The 20,630-nt window shown below is 38.7% G+C and overlaps 1 protein-coding gene and 1 long non-coding RNA gene across 2 annotated transcripts in view; one reads left to right on the top strand and one right to left on the bottom strand.

Annotated features, from left to right (window-relative positions):
• Positions 1-20,630, top strand: part of ZDHHC17 (zDHHC palmitoyltransferase 17) — a 48,594-nt gene that overhangs the window by 1,614 nt on the left and 26,350 nt on the right. Inside the window, exons 2-7 of the mRNA XM_083699259.1 lie at positions 9,620-9,723; positions 12,376-12,498; positions 14,281-14,358; positions 15,913-16,057; positions 18,560-18,624; positions 20,081-20,243. Of these exons, the coding sequence (XP_083555385.1) occupies positions 9,620-9,723; positions 12,376-12,498; positions 14,281-14,358; positions 15,913-16,057; positions 18,560-18,624; positions 20,081-20,243 (678 nt within the window). The remainder of the gene's footprint in view (positions 1-9,619; positions 9,724-12,375; positions 12,499-14,280; positions 14,359-15,912; positions 16,058-18,559; positions 18,625-20,080; positions 20,244-20,630) is intronic.
• On the bottom strand, positions 7,155-11,504 carry LOC310825743. The gene is made up of 4 exons (XR_014555507.1): positions 10,311-11,504; positions 9,063-10,253; positions 8,813-9,009; positions 7,155-8,769 (listed from the first exon to the last, which is right to left on the bottom strand). It is a non-coding gene; the product is annotated as an uncharacterized lncRNA (long non-coding RNA).

The raw sequence follows: 20,630 nt of genomic DNA, 5'->3' as shown, positions 1-20,630 counted from the left end.
TTGAAGATTTATAAGTCTTCTACATTTTAAAAATCCAGTCTTTCCTGCCCCAGAAAGACTAGTCGTCCAGTATAGCAGGGACATATTATATTTTGCTGTTTAGATGCTGGTGGTGGAACAGTAGCAGAGATAACCTGTGCCAAGAAAATCCTTTGGTAGTCATCTTATTTTGAAACGTTAACTTGTCAATATTCTAGTACTTAAAATCTAATCACTTTATAGGCTGCAGCCCTATAATAAATGGTCTTGAAGGCAATTTTTTTAGTTTCATAGCTGCTTCCTGCATAGTATAATGAAGGAAATGCTTTGGTTAATTATGAAATATTATGTCACTAAAAGGTGTGCCAAATATCGGGGGTGTTTGGGTTTGTTTTTTTACTGAGCAGATGGTATTTTTCTTAGTCAACTTATTGAGGATTTGTCTAAGGCTGTATCTTAAATTTAATAATCCTTTTCCTTCCTTTTGATTTCATCAGTGAAAATAATGTAGTTGAATGTACACAATAAAATATTTATGGTAAAAACAAGTAAAATAATAGCAAGACATGGCTAAGAAAATGCCATACACTTGGGAGTATTTTACATAGCAATCCTATACTCCGATTGGGGAGGGGAGCTGGGGAGATCACCACTGTACTAGTGTAATCACCCCCCATAGTCTGTGTATAGTCTGCCCTGGAAGCGGGTGGGTGAAACACAATCAGAAAATTTAAAAATGGCATATAAATAGCAGATATGTGCCCAGCACCTCTAGAAACATCAATACAATCCACTAGTTGGGAACTTTGCCAGTGAGAGTGCCAACATGAAAATGAGCCAATGAACTGTGTTGGATGTTAGCTTGTTTCAGACAAAGAGTTAACATTAATCACTGTTCGTTAGTTTGTACACTACAACAAACTGTGGTTAAATAAAAAAAGAAGCAAAAGCTTCCAAACTTGATGCAGCTATACCAGAGGAAGAATGGGAATGATGGAACATGTAAGAACATAAGAGGACCCTGCTGGATCAGGCCAATGGCCTATCTAGTTCAGTATCCTGTTCTCATAGTGACTGCCTGTGGGAAACCTGCAATCAGGATTCAAGTACAAGAGCACTCTCCCCTTTTGTGTTTTCCAGCAGCTGATATTCAGAAGCATTGCTGCCTTGAGTCTAAGGCTCACTGCAGCTCATTCCCATGATGCTAAACTGTGGTTTAGCATGCTAAACTGTGGTTTAGCATGATCCCCAAACACATTCACTGAATGTCAAAAAAGAAAATGGGAAAAAGACGACAATTTTTGATTGTTGTATCTGAGCCTGTGTTCTCAGCGATGTCCACGCATGGTGTAGTTAAGTCTCTACAATTAATGAAAGCCATAATACTTTTTCTGTGCAGTTATTTTCATGCTCCACTACAAGTAGTCTTTTGTTGAGAAAGCCACATATGATACATTTAAAGGCTATCCGGTCATTGAATGTTGATTAACCTTTTAATGATAGCGAAATCATTTTAATGATGGATATATAATAAGGAAATGTTAAAGGGAAACTAAGATAATGGGGAAGCAGGTGGAGAGAGGAGGGGCTGGATCTGAACATTCTCAACAATTCCTGGTCTTTTTTAGATCAAATTAAAACTTAACAGAGATGGCAGAGCTGGAAGACTGATAGTTGATTTAAGTAGTCTTCTTATAGCGTGTGGTTCTGATTCTAAGTTGAGACTGATCAAGAGTGTGATTGAGTTCGTGAGATGTTTAACATTCTCTAGTTTGCTGTTGTAAGTTAAAGTGTATATTCTCAGCTTTTTCCAAAACATGGTTTCTTAAGGTATTTTCTTTATGTAGGAGAGATGCTGCTGGTGGCCACCCAAGAAAAGCTGAATGTTGAAAGATTCAGCACAGACAAAAGAAAATACTTTTTCACTTTGCACATAGTTTACTTCTAGATCTTGCTTCCCAAAGATTAAGTGATGGCCATCAACTTGAATGGATTTAATAAAGGATTAGACAAATTCATGGTGGATTGATTTATTAATAACTGTTAGTCATGATGGCTGTGTTCTACCTCCACAGTCAGAGGCACTGTACCTGATGCCATTTGCTGGGCATCACAAGTGGGGAGAGTACTGCTCCACTTGGGTCTTGCTTGCAGGCTTCCCATAGTTGGCACCTGTAAAAACAGAGTGTTGGACTGGTTAGGTGTTTGGTTTGATCCAGCAGGGCTCTTTCATTGCTTTTTTCTGGTATGAGACCTGGCAGAGGCAGATAAGAATATTTTGTTCCAGTCTCACAACTTCAGAGGTAATTATAGAGATGGAGCATATGGTCTGTAGACACAGAGATGGTGTGAGACTGCCAAGTAAATGGAACTGTGAGTAGAGGTTTTAATGGAAGGAGTGGGTCTCAGCTGATATCAGCATAACACTTTTTATTAACCTGCAGGTGGTATGTGACCATGATTGACTGTAGTAGCACTTGTGTCAGTAGTAACTGACACGAAATAAATGCACACATTCTTAAATGCAAAATTAAAACGTAAGTTTGGACATTTTTAAACACCCTAAAAAGTGCAAAATTGAGTGACTCTTACTTTGGGGTCGGTAACATGGAAGCCCTCTCTGTGCTGTTGATGAATGGTGATTAGCTAGAATGTAAAAGTCTCACACCATTAATTAATTCTTGACATTAAGAATTAATCAGAAGAGCCTTGAGTGTGCAGGTGTATTTTTTAGGAAATACAGAAATATCCTTAGCATTTTGTGCTTATTAGAGCTCCATAAATAAGTAATTGTATAGGAAGTGGGCAGCTATGGCGGACACTAAAGGTAAAGGTAAAGGGACCCCTGGCCATTAAGTCCAGTCGTGACCGACTCTCATCTCGCTTTATTGGCCGAGGGAGCCAGCGTACAGCTTCTGGGTCATGTGGCCAGCATGACTAAGCCGCTTCTGGCGAACCAGAGCAGCACACGGAAACGCTGTTTACCTTCCCGCCAGAGCGGTACCTATTTATCTACTTGCACTTTGACGTGCTTTCGAACTGCTAGGTTGGCAGGAGCAGGGACCGAGCAACGGGAGCTCACCCCGTCGCAGGGATTCGAACCACCAACCTTCTGATCAGCAAGTCCTAGGCTCTGTGGTTTAACCTACAGTGCCACCCTCATCCCTTGATGGCGGACACTAGTTGTCACTAAACAAGATTGTGGCACAACAAAGAGGGCCTCTGAAATCCATATACGCCTCGGTGTTTTTGGGTGTGCGTGGAGTATACTCCTACTATCTCCTTTGCAAATGGGCTCCATCACCTAGCGCCCCCCCCCCAGCCAGGTCACCTGTGGTCTGAAACGGCTAGGATTTTGCTGAGCTCAGCGTTAAGTCTTAAAGGGTTTACAACTTGCACAAGAACAAAGAAACATGGCAGCAGTACCGCCAAGCGGCTGCCTTGTGGCAACCCACGACTGCTACCAAAGGCGTCTGGGTTCCACTTCTAGCAACAGCTCCTGTGGAAGTGCTGAATATGGGGAAGACATCCCTCACCATCCAGGTTTCCCCAAGTCTGACCCTGGGCACAGTAGGATGCTCCACCAAATAACCTCACTGCAGCATCCTGCACCAACTGGAGCTTCCAAACCAACCTCAAAGGTAACTTTGCATTGAGGGCATTATAGTAATCCAGTCTAGAAGTTACCAGTGCATAGGTCACAGAAGCCAGACTGTCCTGGTCCAAGACTTGGAGCATTTGATATATCAGCCAATCCAGTAGAAGGCACTCCTAGTCACCATAGCCACCTGGACTCCTATGAACAAAGAAGAGTCACAGTGTACTCTCAAATCGCATATACAGTCCTTTGCAGGAAGCGCAACTCCATCTAAAATAGGTTGGTTTCATCACCCAACTCCTGGATTGGAATCCACCCACCCATAGTCTTGCCAGGATCCAGTCCATTTCTGCATCTGGACCCTGGTTTAGGCCTCACGTGACACGACGGAACTGAGTATCATTAGCACATATAATATTCATACTGTTTTGTTATACAAACAACTTCGAACATGGTTCATGAGATAGTAAATAGTCTTGATAAATACCAGTATTTATTTAACAAATGTGACTAAGATCCTCTGTCTAAACTTGGTAGCTCCAGCCCATGTCTGTAGTGTAAGAACTATCCCTGCAAGGTACTGTTTAATTCCGTTAAGAGTTACTGTGCCTCATCTCTAGTGTATATTTTCTGAAGCAGAAATTATTAAGAGTTGGCTTGTAAGACATTCATTAGCCTATGTGCACAAAACATTGGTGCATGCCATAAAGTTTTTCAGTGGTCTCCTTTCCATTGTTCCCTGCTGGACAGTTGCTTTTATGTCAAAATAGGCTGCACTGATTTAAAGAAAATGTGACAAATGCTAGAATAGCAGTCAGGTTTTCTATTGCAACGAAAACAACAGAGGGTTGGATCCAAAACTGTTCCTGTGTGTTGAACTAGAAAAGGGAAACTAAAACCCAAATACCGGTAGGTTTTCCATATGTGCAGGCTGCTGCTCAAGTGGAATCAAAAGAATTGCTGGATAATTTACCTGCATGGATGTACCAGGAACTCTTTGTGTGCAAATGGCTGTGAAACAGCACTAGCAGCTGTTCTAATTCTTCACATAGCTCTTTGTGTTTAGCACAGGGTTTCCTGTGGCATATTAAAGACTGTCTGATACTGCTTGTAATTTTGTGTGGTGTATGTAGAGATGGAAGAACCCTGCTCTTTTATCCACGTGTCTCTTCCATGTCCCTCAACTTCCTTTTCTAGTTGTGTAGCTGCTTCATAACTTTTCCCGCTTTCCAACCTCACTGCCTCCCATTTCTGAAGACCTACAGTAGAGACTGGGATGGTTCTGGTGGGGCAATGGAATAGGACAACGTTTCTCAAACTTGGATCTCCACTCCACTTGTAGTTGGGTCTCCACTCCACTCTCCCTGACCACTAGTCTTACTAGCTAGGGATGATGGGATTTGTAGTTCAACAGTAGCTAAAGACTCAAGTTTGAGAATGGTAATAATACACTACATAGTTGAGCACATGTAAATCTTACTGAAATCAACAGGATTTAAGCATGCTTAACTGTAGATTCTATTATACCCAGGGTTTTTTTGTAAAGTCTTTGTTACATTTCCCCCATTTAAATTTATGCTACATGAACAAATGCTATTCTTAGAAATTTAACTAAATCCATATGCTGTTAAAGAGGTGTTCTCAGTAAACAAATGTTTGAAGATGTTATGTAAGTATAGAAGAACAGTTTGACAAGAATACTTGACCCTTTTAATACTTCTTAAAAAAACATAGATTGACACAGCAGATTCTATGGACTGGTGAAGTCAATAGAGGAAAATCTCCCATTGATTTTAATGTATGTGTATTTCAGCTTGAATGAGTAAAATTTAACTAATCTGAATGGTCCATTAAAAAAAAAAGTGACAGCTTATTCCATGCCAGCTGTGCATGAAATCACATGATCTTTCTGACCTCCAAATGCAGTGTTTGGATTAAAAGCTCTGGTCATGCATCTGTCCATCCCTTTGTTATGTAAAAACAGCATAAGCATATTGGAGAATGCAGGATTAATCAGTTAGTTAAATGACTGATTCTTGCTGAATAAAATTCCCCTGTTGTTTTCTATTAGTTTATGAGAACTATTTTTGAATATTTTTGAAAAAATGCGATTTGTTAGTGCTGTTTGCTTTCATAAATTGTTTCAAACATTGTGCTTCTTGTTTCTGCAGTTAGCGATTTAGTTTTTATGTTTATAATGGCACACACTTTCTCCTGCAGAAAAAACAGCCTAAGGATCTCTAGCATATTCTCTTCTCTATGCAAAGCTAGCACTCACAGAATATCAGTCTGAAGTCCTTTTGCCCATGTTACACGCATGTAGTCAGTTATTTTTTAATAGCATATTCCATCTTTCAAAATAATTGGCCAAGTTTGTAAACTAATAAATAACTGAAACCAAACTGAAAACAATTGTTAGTTAAACAATGATAATTGGTAGCAAGAGTAATAATTTGTGCACAACCACAGCAAAGCATTGGAGTACATTGTTCGAGTCAGTATACTGGATTTGGGATATAAGAAGCTGCCTTTTACCAAGTCAGACCACTGGTCCATCAGACAGAAATATTTCCCCAACCTTACATGGAGATTCTAGGCCACGGATTAAACCTGAGACCTTTTGCTTGCAAAGCATGTGATTGGCCACTGAACTGTAGTCAATTGGGTTACATCCATTGTGGCTTTGCACTAGTGGAAATTGCTTATGCAGTGCATGCCATCCAATCTTCACTGATCTCTGCCTCCACTGCCACCACTGGCCACATCTACTGCACCTTTCTCTACTGTATCCCATATTGTTGAAGAGTGTGTCTCAGTTTTTATGAAAAGCTTTTTTCTGGTGCAGCGTAGTCTGCAGTTAATAAGGGGAATTGGGGGGGAAACAGGTGCCCTGACTTGCCCAAGCTGAAGTGCTTTCTAGTGGCGACCTTTCTCTAGCAGATACAATCCACTATTATATTTGTATCTCACCCAATAACCAAATAGCCTCAGAACATTTCTAATAGAACATTGACTAACAATAGCCCCCCCGATAAATAATTATAATTAAAAGTCTTTGAAAGTCTTAACACAGGCTTCTTCGGCCCTCCAAATGTTTTGAGACTACAATTCCCATCATCCCTGACATCTGGTCCTGCTAGCTAGGGATCATGGGAGTTGTAGGCCAAAAACATCTGGAGGGCCGAGGTTGAGTCTTAACATTAACTTTGTAAGCTGAAACAAAACTCTTAACTACTGGCTTTGTTCAAATGTCACATTGTAATTGTGTTAAAAAAGAAGTTTGTGGATTTTACTAAATACGCAAGAAATTATTATTTGAGCAAAACAAGCCACAATCTTTGAATCAGATGTAATGCTAAGCCAAAAATTGTGGTTTGTTTGTCATGCTAGTGAGGAGGAGCAAAGCAGGTGAAATCAGCGCGTTCCTAATAAATGATTAACTTTGTTTCATAATGACATGCAAACTGAGCCACTGTTTCCTGCTTGCAGTCTGGCTGACTTTTCCACATATTTGCATTCAACTACCTTCCATTTTGATTGATGTACATATCAGTTTTCATTCCACCTCACTGTTTTTGGACTGTGGGAAGATACAGTCATACCTTGGTTGACAAACACCTTAGCAGTTAAACGTTTTGGCTCCTGAACTCCACAAACCTGGAAGTGAGTTGTGAACATTCTTTTGGAAGCCGAATATCTGGTGGGGCTTCCATGGCTTCCAATTAGAAGCCGTGCCTTGGAAATCGAACGTTTTGGAAGTCAAATGGACTTCTGGAACAGATTCCGTTCGGCTTCCAAGGCACGACTACAAGAAGGCAGAGGATGCTTGCATGCTTAGCAGCTTCCTAGCAGTAGCTGGCCAGGGCAAGCCTTTCCTTCCTCTTCTTTTCACTTCTCCAGCACGCATTGATGGTGACTGTATCCTGCTTTGTTGGAAGTGTTTGGGATGTGCTAGTTGTGGTAACTGTTTTCTGGGCATCCGATGCACTGGAAGAGGAGGATGAGTTTACATACGCAGCTGCTAAACTGTTAGAAAGGTAGTAACCACAACTCTGGCTAGTGGCATCTCATAGGCTTAATGCAATAATGTATTGATTAGTGTCACTTTTTGTGGTCACCAGCAAGGGAAAGAAGATCTTGGAATTATAGTAGATTGAGTTATTCTTGGTGCTCTGGATAAAAAAATAAAAGCAATGATGCAGTGTTTTTCCATTACCTTAGGTGGAATCAAGATGTTCCTTTAGTACTTGCAATATGCTGTCTGCTTTACATTTGCAGCTTCTCCCAACTGAATTTGAATGTTTGTTACTAGACATTAGATGGATTTCTCATCCTGAAGGATTGGTTATCATCTATAATAGGGTTTGAAATGAAGAGATTCTTGCCAAATAATTCAACTGCCAGGCACCCTTCTAAATTATCCAGCAGCAGGAGAAGCTGGGTTATCTTACTGAAGCGTGCATATAAGGCAAGCAGTGGCTCATACTAAATCCCCATTATGTGTAGGGATTGTTCACAACTTTCCCTAAATTAGGGGTGGCTAATAGAATGCCGTAGAATCTTTTCCATCAGACTATTTTGTGAATTCATCACTGGCATTGGTTGTGGTTTCCAATTTCGTTGAAGGGTTCCGTTACATAGAAAGCTTGGAAATTTGGAGAGCTTTGGCACAATGCAAAAGATGAAGATATTCTGTTTCTGCTGTGTAACTGTGTATTTCCTTCCTCCTAATAGTAGGTGTTTTAAACTAGATACCAATTATTTCAAGCAAAGCAAAATGTTTTCCTAAAATCTGCATTGAAAAATTAAAGCTAGTTGTGTTGGTCCATGAGAATAGATTCCAAAATCTAGAGTTAGATAGTATATTTATTAGGACAAACTGAAAAGTCACAGACATGTGACAAGCTTTTAACTTGCCATACTCCCTGCTTTGTGTGACATCTAGCCTGATGGAAGAGTTCACAGAGAACTTGAAAATTTGCCATACTTTTGTGACATTTCCCAGCTGTGGATTTTTTTGATCCCTCCCCCCCGAAGTTAGTGCACCTGTTAAATCTAAATCCATTTTCTGTTAAATGTCAACACTTGCAGGTTGTTCATGTATACCTTATTTACTCTCTCGTAATTAGCACAGGTTGCTATTTAGAAACAAATGCCTTAAATATTATAAACTGCACTGAAATCAGTTTATACTATTTATTTTAACATATCTGAAATATTTGAAATTATTTCAACATAATTGTTGAAATAATTCTTTTAAGTCAGGGGTTGTCTGGGGCCCACTAGAGGTGGCTGAAAATTGCTGATGCCCACCAGTCACAAAATGGTGGTGCAGTGACACAGTCAGTCTCAACATAACGGCAGATGGAAGCAGAATGTGGCATAATCAGTTGAGAATTACTGGCACCATTTTGTACTGATATCTAATCCATCTTTGGATATTGCTTTGCCATAGTGTTTTCCTTATGCCAAGGAATTCCATAGCTCAGCTTTTCTCCATTCAGTAAGAAGGGGATAGATAAAGAGAAGAATCCCAAAACAGTTGGAGGGGTGTGGTGATCCCCTCCGTCTGTTATACTACTAGAGAAGCCTCAGGAGTGTGATTTAAAGAAGATTGGGAGACTGAAATAAAGAACCACCTTGTTTAGGAACCCAAGTATTAGGAGCTAAGCTGTAACACCTATATAATTAGCTGAAGAAACTGTGCGTTTACCACCTTGTTTAGAAGTCTGTAACATCTGCTGAATTTAAGATATACAGTATGTTTAACTGTTTCTTGATAAAATACTATCTCCTGGCACACTCTGTTTACCAGTTTCGTTCTAAAAGAAAATCTTTTTCTTGCTTAACTTCCCCAAGTCTCCAAGTGCCAGACTTTAAATAACCATAAATTAGCCTATAGTTAAGAGGGGGTTCGCTGCAACCACTCTGGGGAAACAGCATGCTGGAATGGATGGACCAATTGCCTGATGCAGCAGAGCTTTTCTTCTGTTTTAGAAATCTTAAAATGAATCTAATAGTGTAATGAACTTCTTTTTGTAGGAAATCAAGCCCCAAGCACATTATACCCATGGATACAGTGAATCTCTTGGGCGCAAAAGTCACATTGATGATTATAGCACATGGGATATCGTCAAAGCTACACAGTAAGTGGGTTTATTTGACAGCTTGTCTATTTTGGCACCATGTGGAAAACAATCCTCTGAAAATGTCTGCATAAAGATTTTGAGGAACGGAACAGCAATTTTGGACTGGTACTTCTTGAAAAGTCTTTGGAGGAAAGAAAGCGTATGCAAACGCACTTCAGTCTTGTTTGTCTGTAGCTTCAGTTTAAGAATCCAATAATGTGAGTGTTAAAATAATTAGAATAAAAGCAACACAGAGTATATTTGCCCAGTTACATTTCACCAGTCCTCTGTTCGCCACCCCTACTACCCTCTTCCTGCCAGCTACTTAACACTGCAAAGACAGCAGCCATTACTACAATATATGCTTTTGCCCTGTTACTCTCCTAATGCTGCAGCTGTTGCTACCAACTGTTAAAGTGAGAAAGTAGGAAGATGGGAGGGTGGGTGTCCAATCCTGGTATCCACTGAAATGTGGACATGTTTAAGGGGCTGTGTTCAGTGTATGAGAGACTAACCCAGCACAAGTGGAAACAAAGAGCAAACAGTCACTTGTGCACTCCACAAACTCCACAATGCACAAGTGACTGTTTGCTCTTTGTTTCCACTTGTGCATTGTGGAGTTTTGAGAGGACATTTACTGAGACCTTTTGCAGACATAGGAAGTATTGGCAGAACACTGGTGCTTGTAGGTGATACATTGGTGACCCCTGCACTATACCATGGAAACAGCACACCTTGATTGATGTAGCTATTTGTCTTCCTTCTCTCATTTCTCAGATGTTATTATACTTAACTTGAACCACATCTCTTCATTCAAGGAGGTACCTATGCAGAGAGCCACCAACAGCAGTTTTAATAATGGAAGTGCCAAGAGAAGAGGAATTTGTATTTAATCTCTTCTATACTTCCCCCCTCTTCACAGTCTAGTGTTAAGATTTACTTAATAGAATCACGGTCATGCAGAGTATGCATTGTTCTTCCCATAGCTGTAATACTAGAATAAAGGTGTTTGTCTTACAAATGTGATAACTTAGAGAGGAAAATGAGATAAAATTGAAGATGAATTATCTCCCTTCTGTTCCCAAGATCCAGTTTCAGGTTGTAAGTTAAACTGGATAACAGCTGGAAAAAGATTTCATGCAAATATAAATGGTGATATTAGTGTTTCACCTTAGGATATTAGTAAAAGCTGTTTCATACTTAAGAGAAATGTAGAAGTGAGCACCATCTAATGTTTTGCCTAAAAATAGCAATGGTGTTTTAATATCTGAACACTAATTTTCTTCTCTGCTGTCCCTGAACAAGCTAAGATTGTGCATTTAGTTAATAATAAAGCCCAAAATCAATGGTTTATAGTAGATTGAAGGTTTATGTTACTTTTGCTTTAGTTATGCAAAGTAAACCTCAATTTTGCATTTGTATGTGTAAAAGTAAACCTGAAAACCATTTTGTCTAAACTGCAGTGGTACCTCGGGTTACAGACACTTCAGGTTACAGATGCTTCAGGTTACAGACTCTGCTAATCCAGAAGTAGTACCTCGGGTTAAGAACTTTGCTTCAGGATGAGAACAGAAATCATGCAGCAGCAGTGGGAAGCCCCATTAGCTAAAGTGGTGCTTCAGGTGAAGAACAGTTTCAGGTTAAGAGCGGACCTCCAGAACGAATTAAGTTCTTAACCCAAGGTACCACTGTAGTATGGAGTCTTACAAGACACTGTAATAAGTTTAAGTATTCTAACTTGCATGCATTTAACTTGTGCACATTCAACGTTATCTGAGTGGCAAAAAAGAAAAGAAAAAGGGTGGCGTTTGGGGGAAAATGACTTTGGCAATCCCACCTGCCATTGAATCAAATGGGTTTTGACAATACACAATTTTGGCATAACTGCCACGTAAGTTGCAGATCTACTGTATATTCAGCTGAAGAGCCTTTTTTCTTTTCATTCTATGGAGTACTGATACTTTTGCTGTTGTGAACTCCTGTATTTGAGAATTACATGCACTGTACTTTAACATAGATGCAGTGGAATACGTTTATGTGTTCAGATATTTATGTCTCTCTGTACATATACACATTTATAGAAAAACTACTTGAAGAGCAGAAATGTAGTTGAGGGTAATTAAGCATGGGTGATATCCAATGTTTGTCCTACTTGGAGTAGAACTATTGAAATCAATGGGCAGGTAAATTTTCACTTATTTCAGTAGGTTTACTCCAGGTATGACTTAATTAGATCTTGCTCCATTTGCTTAAGTATTTAGAAACAGTAAAATGCAAGGCTTGCAACAGTATCATAAAGTATACATTTTTACTGTAATTAATCTAATATGACCAACAAATTTGGCCTCACCTTGGTTTCAGTACTGAAAATGTATTCAGTTTTTATTGAAGTAATTGATTGTGAAGGGCAAGCACAACTTGACATCTGGGACCTTGGAAGTATGTGAAGGGTAGATTGTGAATAAACTACAGCTCGCATCAAGGAACATCTGAGGAAGGAAAATAAAGTAACTGAGCTCCATGGGGACACACTGGTATTTTTTATAGATTGTGTCCTATGTTTTTAAAAGCACAGACACAGTATATACAAAATAAGCTATTAGGATTCAAATCTGCTTTGTCTTTATTTGTCGAAAATATCTGATTATCATAATGGAATCTTTTGTCTAGGTATGGAATTTATGAACGTTGTCGAGAGTTGGTGGAAGCGGGCTACGATGTACGGCAACCAGATAAAGAAAATGTTACACTTCTTCACTGGGCTGCAATCAACAATAGATTAGATTTAGTGAAGTAAGTAGTACTCTGCTACCAAAATGAATTCATCATTAGAAGCATACATCAGTAAAACCCTGCTATATTGGAATAAATGAGTGCATCGAAGCAAAGTAATTTAAATAGCTATTACTTTTTCTACTGCGTGGTTTTGTGTCACTCGCCAAAGCTTCATTCTACCAACTTCTGCAGGTATAAGAGTTTGACCCTTCTTGGCCACATTGGTTCCTTCAAGGTTGCATTACTACAATGCACTTTTATGTGGAGCTTGCCTTGTGGCTGATCTGGAAACTGCAGTTCGTGCAGAACGCTGCATCATGATTACTGATGGGAATGAGATTCTGTCAACATATTATACATGTGCTCAAAGATTTGCACTGGCTGCCAGTTTGTTTCTGGTCCAAATTCAAGGTTTTACTAATTGTATATAAAGGTCATAACAACTTAGGGCCAGTTTACTTCAAGAATCACATTGCCTACACATGCCTAGTTGACTGCTTATATCTGCAGAACTTGCACTTTTACAAGTGCCACATAGTATTTGTTCTGCATTTGCAAGGAGTCGCTGTTTTAGTGTAGCAGTACATGTCCTTTGCAACTCCTTGCCTATTGATTTTATCTGTGTGGTAATGATAATTATTTCATGTATATTGTTTTTAAATAGTTTTGAAGGTGTTAGGTGTGTTTTAACTACAATTTTATGATGCATACTGCTCTGATTAATAGCTTATAAATATTTCCAAATAAATAAATATAGTTGATACCAAAAATGAAGTCAACATTACTTATGGCTTTTGGTTGTCATTTTTTTAACAGTATATTTCAATTTTCCTGTGCAGTGATGTTCCATTACATGTGTTAACTGATCTGAAAAGGATCTGCTGTTAGGCAGGTCATCAGAGAATCACAGGAACACTGCTTAGTGCGGAGGGGAGGCGGACCATCAACAGACTTCTTATGCAGCCTCCTAATAGCTATGGATTTCACTAGAACTGTAGATATCAGTTTGCTCATATTGATGAGCTCTATAGAAATGCAACTTCTGAGATTTTATTCATAAGATTATATATATTCTATGAACAAAACAAAAAACCTCAAGAAAGCAGAATAGGGAGACCATTTTAAAAAAAAAGATAAATGTAGAAAAACCAACAAATGAAAAACATTGCTTTTAAGGCCCCGAAGAATAGAAAGGTGTTGTTTTGTCAATGAAGAGATAGATGCATAGGCATCAGACAAGCATTCTTGGGGGAGAAATTCCATAAATGGTGTGTCACAACCGAAAATATCCTTTCTCCAGTCATCATCCACCTCATCAGTGAGGGGCATCAAAAGAAAGCATTGCAGATGACCTCAGTGCACAAGGAGGTTGATGTTGGACACTGGCTTTACACTGCCCGTAAGACTTCTGAGGGTGCGCCTTGAGTTGTGATGTTGTAAATTGCAGTGTTTCCTCTCTACAGTGGATATGGACTTGTGTGTGGTGTGATTTTCTTTCCTCAGTCAAAAAGTAATGCTGATAGCATGGATACTCTCCCATGTCAAAACTTTTTTCATTAGTTAATTGCTGTATATTAAAATAAATGATAATTACAAATATGTTATTTAACCTCTAGTCACTAAAAGTACCTGGTTTCTCCTTAATCTTAAGCCACTGTTATAAAAGAGAACATAATTACTGGGCGAGCTGTGAAATTATATTCATTTCCATAGTTGCTCTTAATGTGTTACACCTCTTTATAACCATGTCTTTAATTACTTTTTTGCATTACTACATTTGCACCTGTTTTATGACTGCAGGTACTACATATCAAAAGGTGCTATTGTTGACCAGCTAGGAGGGGACCTGAACTCCACACCACTTCACTGGGCAACAAGGTGGGGAAGATTTCAGCGCTTTTCTCTTCAGTTTTGTCAGAGGAAATTTGATGATTATTAATCACTGCATCTCAGAGAGGACATTAAAGAGCTGGAAAAGATGTAGCCAATGCAACCAAAATGATCAAGGGGCTGGAGAAATGTCCTCATGTAGAAAGGTTACAAGTTTGGGGTTTCTTCCTTGGGGGGGGGGGGAGATAAGGGGGGGACAGGCATGATAAATGCAAATAAAATTATGCAGGGTGTGAAGAAAATGGATATGAAGATGTTTTTCCATTCTGTCATCATCATCCAGTGATGTTGAATGGTAGGTGAGTCAGGGCAGACAGAAAGAAGTACTTCTTGACAGTGCATAGTTAAACTAAGGCTTTTATTACCAAAAGATGCAGTAATGGCCACCAACTTGGATAGCTTTAAAAGGGGGTTAAGCGAATTAATGCAGGATAATGCTCTCAATTCCTAATATTAATGATTATATATTGCCTTCAGGATTGGAGGCTGCATGCTACTGATTATCAGTTGCTGGGGAACAACAGTGACAGAAAGGCACTTTCACTCATGTCCTTCTCTTGATTTTATTTATAGATAGTCTGTTTATAGATAGTATGAATATATTTGTATACTGCTATTCAGAACAAAATATTTAAAAATCTATCATAGACAATAAAAACCATGTAGAAGTTTTAAAAACAGATTGGTTAAGTTACAGAAAGATAGAACTTCCAGGTGCTTGGCTGTCCAAATTTTAATGACTAAAAATACCCCAAATAAAATTCTTATCTTCAGTGTGGTTTTGACAAAAGGACAAGTTGACTAAGTATATTTAAAGTAGCTTACTCTTGAGCAGTTAAAAAATTGGGGTGGGAGGATGTTTTTGAGTTCTTGGAACAAAACCCAAAAACCCACGCAGGATTGTGTGACTCGAATAAACAGCTGGCACACATGTGCTCCAAACACAGCTATTGCATTGTGTGGCTTATTCAGGTCACATCCTCGCCATACATTTAAAGCACTCTTATACCACTTTGGCAGTCATGGCTTGCCCTGCCACAAAACTCCTGGGAGCTGTAGTTTGTTATGAGTGCTGAGAGTTGTTTGGAGGCACCTCCCAGAGCTACAATTCCCAGCATCCGCAACAAACTGCAGATCTCAGGATTCTTAGAATGAAGTCATGACAGTTAAAGTGGTATAAAATTGCTTTAAATTTATGGTGTCGAAATGACCTCGCTCTTATGAGTTTGCCCTGTTTTTTTCCATTGCATCATCTTTCTACTTGTGGAACCCTGTTGTCTTCCTTAACTTAGGACAAAGTGTCTAGTGGATAGAAGACCCTGCCAGATATCAGGGGATCAGATACATGTTTCCTTCTATATGTGCATTTATTTGTACCAAAATAAAAATAAACCTGTGTTGCTTAACTAGGATTCAAAATACATTGCAAACCCTGTTTTTGAGTTCTTGATTTGTTGAACCTTAATGTTTGTCAATGTAAAGTTCTTAATGTGGTTTACTACAGTCTAAAGCTTTTTCAATCTTATATTCTTATTATTTCAGACAGGGTCATTTATCAATGGTTGTACAGCTAATGAAATACGGTGCAGATCCATCATTAATTGATGGGGAAGGATGTAGTTGTATTCACTTGGCAGCTCAGTTTGGACATACCTCAATAGTTGCTTATTTAATAGCCAAGGGGCAGGTATGTATGTACTTAACTTTCTGTAGTTTTTAGTGGTGGTAGAATTTAAAGACCCAGTCTTCCTGGGTTTTTAAAACACATCCTTATATATCACATAATGAAGTTGTTCTCCAGATTAATAAGCTACTATTAGAGCTGTAATTCTTTGCACGCTTACCTCACAGCAAATCTTGTTTGATTCAGTAAAAGTTGTTTCTGAATTAATCATGCTTAGGATTGCATCATCAATTTTGCATTGTTTGAATAAAAACCCTTGATCAGTTGTACCATACCTAAGCAGTAGGACCTCCACATTTTACTCCATGTTTCTCTCTGAGCTCTTCTACAGTAGCACCTTGGCTTACATTACCCTCGGGTAACGTAAACTTTGGGTTGTGAAAGCGGCAATGCGGAAGTGTTTCGCCACGCGCGCATGCTTAGAAGTGCTCTATAGCGCCACACGCATGGGCAGAAGCAGTCCCTCTGGTTGCAGAAACCTCGGGATCTGACTGGAGCTCCAGAATGGATCCTGTCCACATTATTACAGAATTTAATTAGGTGGAGATAATTTTTTTGACATTTTTTGGCCAAGACATTCTACTGTTAAACACTAATTTGTTCTCCTTTTCATTGATGATGATGATGAAGAGTAAGATAACAAGCAGTTATAAGGTCAGTAAGTTTTTTTAAGTGTTGCACTTGTATTAAAAGATAAAGCAGTCTCTACCTGAAAGTGCACAGTCTTAAAAAGAAAAAGGACTGGGAAGGAAAATAGAGTATAGCTAGGTAAAATTTCAATGTGTAATCCAAAAAAATAATTAATGTTAAGGATGTTCCATTCTTAAGGTACATTGTTCATGTATGTCTCTGGTTTACCTAGATCTAAAGGGTAGGGAGCTATAATTCAAATGTATTTTCTCCTCAGAATTGTTAATGATATTGTATTCGATATTAGTTAACATGGCTTATTCCAAGTACAACTTGGTTGGATGCAATCCATTGGGTTGCGCCTGACCAAGTTATACTCTGAATAAACCCATTAACATTAATGATCTTTAGTGGGTCTATTCTGATGGTCAGTTTTGAGTATAACATGATCAGATACAGACCGTCATGCATCACAATTTTTTTTCCTGCTGCTGATTGCTGTACATTTTTCTTAGATTTGTATTCTAGATAGTGCATCTGCTTAATAAAATGTACGTATGAAATATAAGGTCTGTGCAGATGAAGCACCACGGTCTAGCAGTCAGAGTTGAGGTCTAGCAGAATCAACAAGGACATTCCCCCAGTTCAATTCCCTGTTGTAAGTCATCCATCAAGGTGACCAAAGCTGTCTGTTTCCCATAACCAGGCCTGAAACCATATTGAAATGGATCTAGATAATCCATCTCATCAAGAAACCCATGGAGCTGAGATACTACCACACATCCCAGTACCTTCCCCATACAGTAAATGGGATATTGGAAACTTGCCAATAATTATCCAGTATGGTGGGATTCAGGAAGGGCTTTTTCAATTCGTATGGGTCTTATAAATGCTGAGACCCTGCCTTGTTTTAAGCGAGGCATTGACCACCCCCTTTATCCACTCGACCCATAACCCACTGGCCCTTTAATGAGCCTTTAATGTCATGGGACAAGCAGGGCTCAAAGTTACATCTAATGGACCTGTATCAAATCTTCATGGTTTTCAAGTTTGCAGATTATTTCTGAAGCATCTGTGACTCTTAAAAGGATTGAACAGTAGATTAATTTTAACCAATATGATATTGTTAAACACGAGGAATTTCAGATTATTGTTCACATCCAAAGACTCTTTTAGTCAAACTGCCAAAGTCTTGTACCTATAGAGTGGAATATTCTTGATTCTTAACTTTCTTACATTGCACAAAACTATGATGTATAACAAGGTTCCCTCCTCTTTGAAAGCTGTTTAAAACGTGGCATAGAAGCCATCTGTTCAAGAAACAAAAGTGGGTCCACAGAACCAGTTGAACATTTCTTTGGATCCTGCCCAGTGTGATTATTTCATTCTTCCTACTTCATTGTTAATTCTGATTGGAAGGTGTACATATTATTATTTGGGTAGTTCATTTGCAAAAATGGCAGAGTTGTAACAGCAGATGGTGCTGTAGCATATATTATGATGTTTGATCTCTTATATTACATGCATACAATGTGGTTTATTATGCATTTTGCAGTGTGTGAAAACCTCACTATTTAAAATATTTGCTTATTTACATCACTGTACCATCTAACACCATTTAACAGAGATGGGAAACATGTGGTCCTCCAGATGTTCCTGGACTACAGTTCACTTCATCTGGGGCCATTGGCTATGGTGACTGGGGCTTATGTAAGTTGGGAGTCCAACAACATCCAAAGGACCACAGGTTCCTACCCCTGGTTTATAATGATTTATTGACCCCTTCCAGACTAGACATCTGGAAGTTTGTCCTTGATATTTTTTCTTCAACTTCAATAAATGTGCATGTCTGATTACTGTTGCTCTTTTCATCAGGATGTAGATATGATGGATCAAAATGGAATGACTCCTTTGATGTGGGCAGCTTATAGAACACACAGGTAATTTGCTCATTCAAAACTAAACCAATTTGAAGCTTTTTGTACTAATCAAATAGAATAATGAACAATACAAAATGTGTAATATATTTTTACCTTAGAGGTGATTAATCTTTTTTTGTTATTTTAGTAAAGGGAGCTTTATTTCTAAGAATTCATGAGCAGGAAAACTGATTCAGCATTACAGGAATGTCACATTGGGACCAACATTCCTAACATGTTATGTTGACGTATGTTGAAAATATTTGTCTTTGTGGCATTTACACAAAGTGGATTTTTTACACACTTTCCTTCCAGTTATCATCTTCAGAGACAGACACAAGGTATTTTCTAGGTTCAGCGCACCTCCCTCATTTTCAAAATTTGATTCTGTCCCAACTTTAGGTTATTATGGAGAAGAAGAATCAAAATCTTCTGACTACATCCAACATTAAACGTACTCACAATAAAGCCCTTTTGAAATGAGTGGTCATAATCAGTTCTATTTTTCTAGAAAAAGTGTTACCGTAACTCACCATGAACACCTCCCTTGTTCTCTTATGGCAATGGCACCCACCTGAAAGGTGCTGTAACTGTGTTCTGGTGAGCTCTGGCTGAAAAAAAGTTTTGAACATGACTAACCTAACCCTGCTAATTTCAGTAGTCTACTCTGAGCAGAAGGTGGCTATTTTTTGTGTGTTTTCTGAGTAGTCAAATATTCTTCAGATTGAACTGTCACCAGTATTGTCTGTGTTAAGAAAAATAAAACTTTTGGAAAGGGGCTAAATAGTAACACTGTTTTCGAAAGAAGGAACATCACATTTTGAAGGCAGGTCCAATTGTATGTCTAAACCAGGTTGGGGGGTTTCAGACTATGGTCTGTGGCTGTGAAGAACACACAATTTTAATTCTATGGAATTCAAATTGTAATACAATGAAATAAAATACAATATAAGAAATAAAAGAAGTAATACAATACATTTAAGAATCATACGGCATCTAGCACATAGCAATTTGGGGACCACTGAACTATGTGTTTTCACTCCCTCCCTCTGTTAATATCCTAGATATAAGCTGAAATGTCATTTTTGTGATTTCATGTTGAAATTGACCCCTGGGCATCTGAGATAAGGAGGGGGAAGAATATTAATTCATGCAATGCAGATCAAATATCTAGTCTTGTCTTAAAATTGCTAATGATCTTTTTTTTATATATACCGCTTCTGGGAATTGGGGCTCTCTGTATAAAATGCTGCCTCAGAGAGTAAAACTACCAACCCTAATCATTAACACTTATTTTATAGAGTTCCATGGAAGAAAATCCCCTCCCCCTGCTCATTAGTGCTTTTAATACTGGAGAAAGAAATCTGATTAGTATTGATCAAATAAATTATCTCCAAGGGGATCTGATCCCTGGATTAATATGAAGATAATGATAAGTCCATGTTTTTATGGATTTATTTTTGCTTTTATTTTGCAGTGTGGACCCCACTCGGTTGCTACTTACTTTTAACGTTTCAGTGAATCTGGGAGACAAATATCATAAGAACACAGCACTACATTGGGCAGTGCTAGCAGGAAATACCACAGTGATTAGTCTTCTTCTAGAAGCTGGAGCAAATGTTGATGCCCAAAATATCAAGGTAAATCCATGTTTGTTTTAACAGAAACCTGCACATTCGGTTGGTTGGTTCTGATCCGTGTGAAAATCAGGTACTCCTGTTCATACAACTATGGGAGGTTCTCCCACTTGCCTCCTGTACATCCATGAACCCTCTTTCCTCTTATTCTAAACCCATGCTCACTGCTATGCTTTTCTACCCTCAGTCCCTACCATTTCATGCACATCCTCCTGTCCCTCCCACCCACACTCATGGTTTTAGTACTCCACCTTTGTTCTTTGAGCTGCCATGACTTGGATTGGGCTAGTTTAACTTATCTCCTTGAGCCCTTTCCCACTTAGCTTTCTGCCACCCCATTGTATCCAACATTGGTTATTCTCAGAATAAACCAAGTTAAATTAATGACTA

Source organism: Podarcis gaigeae (assembly GCF_964106915.1).
Source record: "Podarcis gaigeae genome assembly, chromosome: 10".
Taxonomy (NCBI): Eukaryota; Metazoa; Chordata; class Lepidosauria; order Squamata; family Lacertidae; genus Podarcis; species Podarcis gaigeae.
Note: the sequence above shows the minus strand (reverse complement) of the source record. Positions and strands in the feature narration are given on the sequence as shown.